At 51.7% G+C, this 9,773-nt stretch overlaps 1 protein-coding gene across 3 annotated transcripts in view; it reads right to left on the bottom strand.

The window, feature by feature from the left end:
* The window catches only part of NCOR2 (nuclear receptor corepressor 2), a 113,535-nt gene that overhangs the window by 95,601 nt on the left and 8,161 nt on the right, over positions 1–9,773 (bottom strand). For all 3 annotated transcript variants that reach the window (XM_006865361.1, XM_006865362.1, XM_006865363.1), the window contains exons 4-5: positions 8,355–8,534; positions 5,461–5,574 (exon numbers count right to left, since the gene is read on the bottom strand). In XM_006865361.1, the coding sequence (XP_006865423.1) occupies positions 5,461–5,574; positions 8,355–8,534 (294 nt within the window). The remainder of the gene's footprint in view (positions 1–5,460; positions 5,575–8,354; positions 8,535–9,773) is intronic.

Below are 9,773 nucleotides of genomic sequence, written 5' to 3'. Positions count from 1 at the left end.
CAACGCACACCTCCGTACGCCAAGGTACACCTCCACAAACAACGTACACCTCCACAAAAAACGTACACCTCCGTATGCCAAGGTACACCTCCGTAGGCCAACGTATACCTCTGCAGGCCAACATACACCTCGACACCAACGTACACCTCCGTACACCTTACACCAACATACACCTCCATTCAACTCCATACACTAACACACACGTCCACAACCAACATATACCTCCACACACCAGCGTACACCTCACCTCCATACACCAACGTACACATTTGTACATATACATCTCCTTACGTCTCCATACAACTACACACACTAACATGCAGCCCATACACTAACATACACCTCTGTAAAGCATACATCAACATGCACCTCCATAAACTGATATACACACACCACCATACATCTCGATACACCAATATACATCTTTAAACACACACAACTCCATACATCTCCATATAACTACGATACACCAACACACCTCCATAAACCAACATACATCATCATATGCTAACACACACCTCTGGCCACCAACATACATCTCTGTCCACCAACACAGGGCAGCACTGGACCGTTAACTGCAAGGTTGTGGTTCAAAGACACCAGCTGCTCCTTGGAAACCCTACATAGGGTTGTTATGAGTCAGAATCAACTCGACAGCACTTAACAGTCACGACCAACATGCACCTCCATACACTAGCACGCACCTCCATACACCCCCATGTCTCAAAACATGTGACACCCATGCCAACTCTCATCCACTACACACACACAGTATATAAACATGCCACATACACGCTAGACACAAAGTACATGCATATATACAAATGCAGATAACCACACCTATGCCCCAGCACCAGATCACACGCACTACATACACACATGCACACTGCAACATGTGCCCACAGGAAGGCTGGGATATAGCTGTATACGCACACCACAAATGAGCTACACATGTACATCCGCAAGTACCCACACATGTACCCACGAACACATGTAAGTATGCAAATACCCCAACAATGCTCAGTAGCACACCCACCCGCAGATACAATGTAACCATGACCACATGCACAGGATGTGCAGGTGCACAAATAGATACATGTGTCTCACGTGTGGAGATGAGCACACATGCAAGGACAGACATATGCACACAACCATCTACAGGTATTTGCAGGTAGCTGCACACAGAGATCCTGGGGTTCCTGTGGCAAAGTGTTACACACCGACAAGTTTGTCGTCATCTGCGCCCACCTTGTTTTAGCTCTTTTGTGGCCAGGTTGGGCCTCACTCCTCTGCAGCCAACAGCTACTACCCACCCAGGGGGCCTGAGAGCCCAGCGGCAGCCAAGCCCTCTACCGGCTGCCCAGTGGTCCTGGGGCAGTGGCCCACCTCCTCATCGATCCACATGTGCTGAATAAAGGATAAGGGGCTTGGGGGATCATGTGTAACATGTCCTGAAAGACACAGCAGGACCCCAAGAGCAGTGAAGTCATCGACCCTAAATCCCAACTTGCGCCACACTGAAGCAGGGTGCCAAGTACTTCCGGTCAGCTGCGAGTATGAATGGTTTCACTCGTCTTGATCTTTACTGTTTGAAAACATACGTGTGCCAGACGGCCCTACTGGAAACGTCCCCCACGTTCCTCCAACCGTACCCACTGGGCTGTCTGAGCTGTAGTTCCGCCTCTGCCAGGAAGCCTGCCTTTATAGTTCAGTCTCATTGACTCCATTGCCTGGGAGCCTCCCACAGCTGGACCCTGAATGGGCACTCAAAGCTGGGTCCTGAGAGGCTGCTGAAGCCAAACACAAAGTGAGAGCGTCCTCACGCAGGCGCTCCACTCACGTGGCCTCGGCCAGTGCATCCCCGCCCCCCTCCTTCCTCATGCACAACGTCTGGCTGTGGGCTCAGCACTGTTGCCTCCCCTACAAGCCCCGCCCCACAAGCCCTGCCCCGTCTGGCTGTGGGCTCAGCACTGTTGCCTCCCCTACAAGCCCCGCCCCCACAAGCCCCGCCCCACAAGCCCTGCCCCGTCCCCGTTCACAGATGTTTAGAGGCTGATCCTGAAGCTCCGCCCCTCAAAGGAAGCAACGGGTAAAAGAGCGGATTAAAATGTAATCTCACTGATCCCTGGACTGGAAGCGTGTGTCTGACTGCTCCTGCCAAAAAACGACTGGGGTTGGGGGCCACCTGGCCTCCGTTATCTGCGAGGTTCGGCCCTGACAGAGGGTCCCACTAACCCCCACCTCAGCCAGTAGGCCAGCCCCCATATCTCGACTAACAGGAAGACCTGGTCAGGGGGCCTCCCCTTGTGCCATACACGCCGTCACTGTTCAGCAAATATTCAGTGAGCACCGAATCGGCAAGACAGAATCCTAGAGTGTGTGTGGGGGCGGAGGAGAAGCTCAGCCAGAAAGAAGAGGGAGACCTGCTGCCTACAGGGGCTTCCACTCCCAACCAGGAGAACAAACGAATGCCTGGTGCCATCCCCTGTGGGGGCAGAGCTAAAAAGAATAAAGTTAATCTGAGGCCAGCAGGTTGCAGAGAGAACCCTATCAGGCCTTACTCCACAGGGCCTCTGAGCAAAAGAGCAGTAGGCAGCAGGAAAGAGTTGGGTTCAAGAGGGGGCAAGGAGTGGGAAAATGAAAGTTAGAAAGGGGGCAAAGAGTCAGAGACATGGTACACAACTCCTCAGACCAAATGTGTGTCCCAGAGCAGGGCCTGTAAGAGGGGCAGGCTCAGAGCTGGGCTACCTTCCAGCGGCTGGGTGGATGAACAAGGTGTGAGTCCCAGCTCCGCCAAACCTGCCCTCTCACAAACATCAGGACCCTCCCCTCCTGGGAGACATCCCTCCCACAAACATCTGGGCTCTCCCTTCCTGAGGGAGAAGCCCCTCCCACAAACATCAGGACCCTCCCTGCTCTTATCTCCACTCTCTAGTCATGAGAGGGGGGAGTGTACAGACCACATTCTACCCCAGCCTCTAAAAGTGCACCAAAGATAAAGATACCACCAGTCAAACAAACCCAGGGCCTGGGACTGGCTCAAAAACAAGCATGTGACCCCAGCCAGCCAATGAGAGTCAGCTCTGGGACTGTTGGCTCTGGGCATCATGCAGGTGGGAGGAGAGCCAGGTGCTGCTGGGAGTGATTTTTCCAGGACTTGAGAATGGCACTGGCCCCAAGGAGAATGAGTTTCTGAGTATTTTCATATAAGCTCCTGGATCCACCCATACCTGCAGCAGGATAGCACCAATTTTTCAATACAAGGTTCTATAAACTCTTTAGCCTCAAGCCATTTGAGCTGAGTATTTGTCTCTCGGGTTCCAGAGGCCTGGATTTCCAGACCCTCCCTAAGGCAGCTGGTACACTTTTACAACTTCATAACCTCAAAGTGCCCAGGGACCCAGAGCAGTCCAAGAACGGACTCTAAACCACACAGCTCATCAGGATACCAGCTGGACTTGAACCCAAGCCCCCCAGGAGCTGCGGGAACCCAGGAGCCTCATAGGAAGACCACCCAGAAACAAGGAGAGGATGTGTGATCTGATACTGAAGGTACTTAAGGTGGCCAAGGAGCGACAGACCAGTGACCCCTGCAGCCACAGTGCCCCGTGAGGAAACCATTTGAGGGAGAGGGGACCCATATGTTAACTGCTCAAATTAACCCCAAGGAAATTGCTGGAGCAAGCAGGATTGAATGAGCTTCCCCAGGGGGACACCCCAAACCTATCCGATGTCTTTGAGTCCACCTGGCTGGGAGCGGCTAGGGTCCCAGCTTTCTGACCTCCAAAAGGCTGAGCCCTGCCCCAGTGAAAGTCCAGGACCCCACTGTGACACAGAATAAAGCTCCCATTGCCTCTACAGCTGCAGGAGAAAACCATGCCTGATCTCCACCCAGGACCAGAGAAGATGAATCGACAGAGGTGCCATCTAGGGTGAGACTCCCAGGAAGTCTGTCTTTCCCCTCCATCAAAGGCTCCTAGAGCCAGCTCAATCTTGGTTCCAAGTACCAGCCTCTAAGCTCACTTGCTGTACAATCTCAGGCCGGTCACTTTCCCCAAGACTAAACTGGAGAAAACTTCATTGTATATCTCACACAGTTCTAAGTGAGGGTTGTGTAAACTTGTGAGAAAAGTGAACAAAACCAAGAAGTGAACAAGGATGATGCCAGCAACAACAGCGTCCGTGTGAGGCTTGCTCAGTCCCGGCCATTGTTCTGAGGGCCCTGGGTAGTTAGGATGGGAGTTAAAGGCAGATGCTGTAACTACCATCCCCACACAGGTGAGGAGTATGAGTCACAGCTCGGGTACAGACCCAGGAAGTGACAGGGGATTCAACCGAGAACACTGGGCCCCTCCTGCCAGTCCCACTATTCCTAGTGTTACTGGGGTGGGAACGGCACGGGAGTCTTGCTACCCCACCCTGCAAGGCTAAGCACCCAGTGCCTAGATCCCAGCTGTGCAGGTTCATCCTGTGTCCGGCTCCCCCACTGTACCAGAGCAGCCTTGCAGGCCCCTCAAGCCACCAGGGGCAGATTCCACTGCAAATTTCAGCAGGAAGGGGGCCCAAGAGTGAACAGAGAAGTTAAAGTAAGGAGGGGAGGGCCCCCATCTGCCAAACTATACTGTGTCACTTCAGACAAGACCCAGTCCTGCTCTCGGCCGGCTTCGTCCGTGAAGTAAGAGAGGGGGCTCGGCATCCACAGACTCTGAACATATTGGGAAAAGTCGACTTGAAATCGTGGTCCCAACCTCACAGCAGATTGATTTTGATTGAGTACAGAAGCTTACAACCCCACCTGACACACTAGAGCCCAACTCAGGGCAATCCTTCCAGACATCTAACAGCTGCCCCACTCAGGATTCTCCAGAGCCCCCAGCCTGCTCCAGACCCTGTGTTTCAACTATTCAAAGGGCCCCCATTTCAAATTCCAGGCCCACCCTTTCTGCGCTGTGTGACTGAAAAGGTAGCTTAACCTCTCTGGGCCTCAGTTTCGGTTTCCATGAGTAAAATGGAAACAATGACCTCCCTACCCTCCTAGGGCGGCTAACTTAGAGGACCTGGTCCCACTCCTGGCAGGGAGAAATGCTCATTTGGCACCATCTTCTAAAATGAGGGTCCCTCATCGTCAAGCTGATCAGCTGACCAACGACACTGTCCGAGGACCTTGTCCCTTTCTCAGCAGACCCCTCCCCAACAGCTACACCGTGAGGGAGCCACCCCCTCCCACCCGTCTCAGGGCAGGAAGGTTCCTGAGGTCCCACTTTGCAGGTGGGAACACTGAGGCCCATAGAGGGGCCTTCAAGGTAACACCTACATCCCTCCTGATGGCAGGAAGGCAAGGGGGGAGGTTCAGGGGGTGGGGAGGGTGGGGGAGGAAAGATGGCAATACACAAGAAAGGGGAGGGGGAAAACAAAAGCAATGCAGAATGGGTGAACGGTGGGGGAGGACAGCAGGCGTACCCGGTTCTCGTCGTAGATGATCTGTACCAGGCTGCGATGCTTTGACTCAATGGGTGGTGGAGACACTGGCTTCTCAGGCTCGGGCGGCTTGGCAGCCTCTTCCTCCAGCTGTTGCTGTGGAGAGCGGGAGAGCATCAGCAGTGAGTGCGGCGGTGGTGGAAGGAGGAGACACAGGCTAAGGGCTGCAGCGGGAGGCCCCCTTGCAGCCTGGCCTGGTGGCCATGCACAGGAAGTCAGCCTACTAACCATTTCCTCTGAGTCAGCCCCGGGGACTCCGTGGCTGGGAACAACCCCTGGCTGGCTCACTCACTCCGGGAATGGCCTAGTTCAAGGGCTGACTTCCAGCCTCCAGTGTCTGCCTTTTCCAGGTTCCAATCCCACCTCTGTGACTTTCTGGATAGGTGACTTTAAGCATGCACCCTAAGTTCTGTGGTTCAGAGTTCCCTCATCTATAAACCAGGCCAGTCCCTCAGCACGGAGGTGAGGACTGAACAGGACCACCAAGGCATGGCACAGCCCACTGAAAGTCAGACCACAAGGGTCTCCTACTTCTGGGATGTGGGGGCCAAAGTGTCCAGCATGTTGCTGAATTTCTCTGAGCCTCACGCTCCTCATCTGGGAAACGGGGACAATTTCAACAGTCCCTACCCTGTCAAATCCTGTTGTAGCACTGTGGGTTAATGCGCTGGACTGCAAGTTGGTTTGAACCACAAGATCAGTGGTTCAAGCACCCCAGCTGCTCCTCAGACAGCATACACAGAGGGGGATAGCTACCCTAACAGTGACGGTGGCCCTCCCTCAGGTACACGGGACACATACTCAGTTAAGAAGGCAATTTAAAAGGAAATTCAAAAACAAAAATTACTGTTGCCTGCAGGTTACAGAGGAGAACTGGCATCTTAACAGAAGCAAATGAACACGCCTTTCTTCTACAAAGCCACGAGGCGGGATTAAACTGTCAACCTTAAGTTTAGCAGCCAATCACAGACAACTTGCATCAACCAGGGTCCTCATTCAAGTCTTAACTCACTAGCTCTGTGGCCTAAGTCTGCCCCGGGGTCTCCGTCTGGTGGGGGGGGGGGGGGGGGGAAGCACATGAAAAGCTGCTCTGAGGGGAACAGGGGATAAGCTGAGTCCAGAAGAACTAGATGGTACCTGGCGACCACTCCTGACTCTTCTGGCCAAGGCCACTAAAGATAAACTTGAGCGAATAGAAGGGAAATGTGGAACAGAACCTCAAAGTCCTTAAACTTCAAAAAAAAAACCAAGCCTACTGGACTAGTTTAGATTTGAAGACTCCCTGAGACTGTCACCTTGAGACACTCTTCAAACCCTGAACCAAAACTAACTTAAGGCCACTTTATTGCTAAATAGATTGGCTCAAAAAAGAATGACTATCATCCATAAAGAATGCGCTCCTTTAAAACAAAAAATCACCTCTGTGAGACCAGTCAACAATTACTTTAAACAAAAATGAGCATGTAACGGGAGGGCAGGGGAACTAGACTAACACAAACAGAACAACCAGAATGACAATAGTGAGAATGTTCTCACAAGGTGACCGAATGAATTGTGGAGACTTTGCTGAATGGGAACCTAAAGTGCTATATACATCATCATTGAAGATACAATAAATATATATACATTTTTTTTTTTTTTAAAGGAAATAATGCAGACAAAGTCCGGCCTCACAGCAGGTGCATTGTGAATACCTGGCATCAGATAGAAATTAAAACCACAATGAGATAGCACTTCCCACCACTAGGGTGATTACAATAAAAAAATCTGACAATAGCAAGTGTTGGCAAGGATGTGAGGATATTGGAGCCCTCAGGTATTGCTGAAGTGGTACAGCTGCTGTGGGGGACAGTCTGGCAGGTCCTCAAAAACTTAAACATAGAATTACCATGTGACCAGCAATTCCACTCCTAATCTACACCCAAGAGAACTGAAAACAGGCGTTCACACAAACACGTGTACACAAATGCTCACAGCAACAGTATTCACCACAGCTACAAGGAAGCAGCAGCGCAAACGTCCATCACTGGTGAGTGGGTACCACACACTGGAATACAATCAGGCCATAAGGGAATGAAGTGCTGACACATTCATTTGCAAAATGAATGAACCTCAAAAGCAAGATGCTACATGGGGGGAAAGAAAAAAAAAAGGAGCCTTGTTATGGCACTATAGGTACAGGATAAGCACTCAGCCTCAAGGTCACCGGTTCAAACTCACCAGCCGCTCCTTGGAAACCCTATACAGGGTCGCTCACTCTGAGTGAGAACCGATTCGATGGCACTTAACAATAACATCATAAAAAAACATCAGTCACAAAAGACTGTACGGCATCTGACTTCATTTCTATGAAATGTCCAGAGTAGGCAAATCCAGAGATCCAAAGCAGAGCACTGGTTGGTTGCCAGGGACTCAGGGGGAGGGTGTTGTGTAGCAGTGACTACAAATGGGTAGAGGGTTTCCCTAGGGGATGAGGAAAATGCTGTGAAACCAGAGAGAGGTGACATCTGTAAAAATACTATAAAAGTGCTAAATGTCAATACGGTAGATTGTTCACTTGCAAATGATTAATTTTTATGAATCTTGCCTCCCCCCCTCCCCTCCCCCCCAAGTACCAAAGTGGAGTTGAAAACAAATAAAAATACAAGTCGACTCTACTGGTTGTCCCAAACCTTCTGGACCAGGCACAAATGTGACCAGATGACCGACAGGGCTAGCCTCATTGCAAAGCCAGGCAGTAGGTGGCCACGCCAGCACATGAGGAGTACTCCCACAGTGCCTACTACCACGTCATTGATCTTCACTGTCCTCGAGGCTGTGAGGTCAGAGGCCTCATCTCCCACCTCCCTACCCTACCCCCATCCACCTGCCCACACCTGTTTCTTCTTCAGCTTGGAGATCTGCTGCTCCACCATGGTGATCTCGCGGTCCACACGGTCCATGTTCTGGATCAGCTCCTCCTTGGACAGCCGCGGAGGGATCAGCTCCAGCTCAGGGTCCGCGTGAGGTGGGCTGGGTGGGGACACCGGCTCCAGTTTGCCTGTCAGGCTGCGGTCCTATGGCAGAGAGAAGACAGATATGGGGTACCCCAGCCAGCAGCCCCCACCAAACACACTCCCAGCACACCAGAGGTCACGTACGGGTCCTACGTCCGCACTTCTGCCGGTGTTGGTTCACCTGCAAGGCGCACCCTTCGGTCCATTCGCCCGTTCTCCAAAGGTCAGAATCCTTTCTGTGGTTCATGATTCAGTTCAAACGTCTCCTCCTCCGAGACAGTTTCCCAGCCTTCCTCAAGACGTGAAACCCGCCACTCCCCACTCCCTCAACAACTGTCTTACTTCGCTCCCTCCACCTGTGTCTGCCCACGGGACCAAACTCCTCAAAAACAGCCCGGCACCAGCAGGCCCTCCAGAGATGTATTATATTCACAACGCTGCAGTAAAACACACCAACTCTAAAACTCTACCCACAAACCAACACCAAAACGTTATTTACAGCACAAAGAGGCCTGGTGGTGCAATGAGAAAGCGCTGCGGTTCAAACCCACGGGTGCTCTGCTTGCATAAAGGTGACAGCCCAGAAAAACCCCATGAGGCAGTTCTGCTCGGTTGCATGGGGTCACTATGAGTCAGAACTGACAGCAACATACGCAGGAACCACCACCTGGTTTTGTAAAAAGCATGCATGCGTACTCAGACAGAAAAACTGTCAGAATCAGAAACACGTAAGTTAAGAGTGTGGCCGCCAGTCTCAAACTAAAATCAAACCCACTATTTTGTCCATTTCGACTCACAGTGACCCGATGGACACAGCAGGACTGCTCCATATGTTCCCACAGATGATGAACCTGAAGGAAGCAGCCTGCCTCAGCTTTCTCCATGGAGCAGCTGCTGGATTTGAAATGCTGACTTTTCAGTGAGCAGCCCAACAATTATCCCACTGCGTCACCAGGACCCCTTCTGGGCAGTAGAGGGAAAGGTATTCTCACTGTCTTCTTTGTAATCAGGTCTTTATCTGATTTTTTTTCCCTTCACTGAAGGTTACTGTGTGTGCAATAACGCTGCTTTTCAAAGTGTATTCAAAGAGGGAACCCATGCGTCAGTCAAGCATCACACCTCTGTCCTTCTCCAGACAAAAACCTCTGGGTACCAGTTGTGCAGTGTGTGTGTGTGTGTGTGTGTGTGTGTGTGTGTGTGTGTTGGGGAGTGGGGGAAGAAGGCGGTGCCTGGTGTGTGTGTGTGTGTGTGTGTGTGTGTGTTGGGGAGTGGGGGAAGAAGGCGGTGCCGGGTGTGTGT

Source organism: Chrysochloris asiatica, unplaced genomic scaffold (genome assembly GCF_000296735.1).
Source record: "Chrysochloris asiatica unplaced genomic scaffold, ChrAsi1.0 scaffold00078, whole genome shotgun sequence".
NCBI lineage: Eukaryota > Metazoa > Chordata > Mammalia > Afrosoricida > Chrysochloridae > Chrysochloris > Chrysochloris asiatica.
The sequence above is the reverse complement of the archived record's forward strand: the minus strand, read 5'-3'. Positions and strand labels throughout refer to the sequence as shown.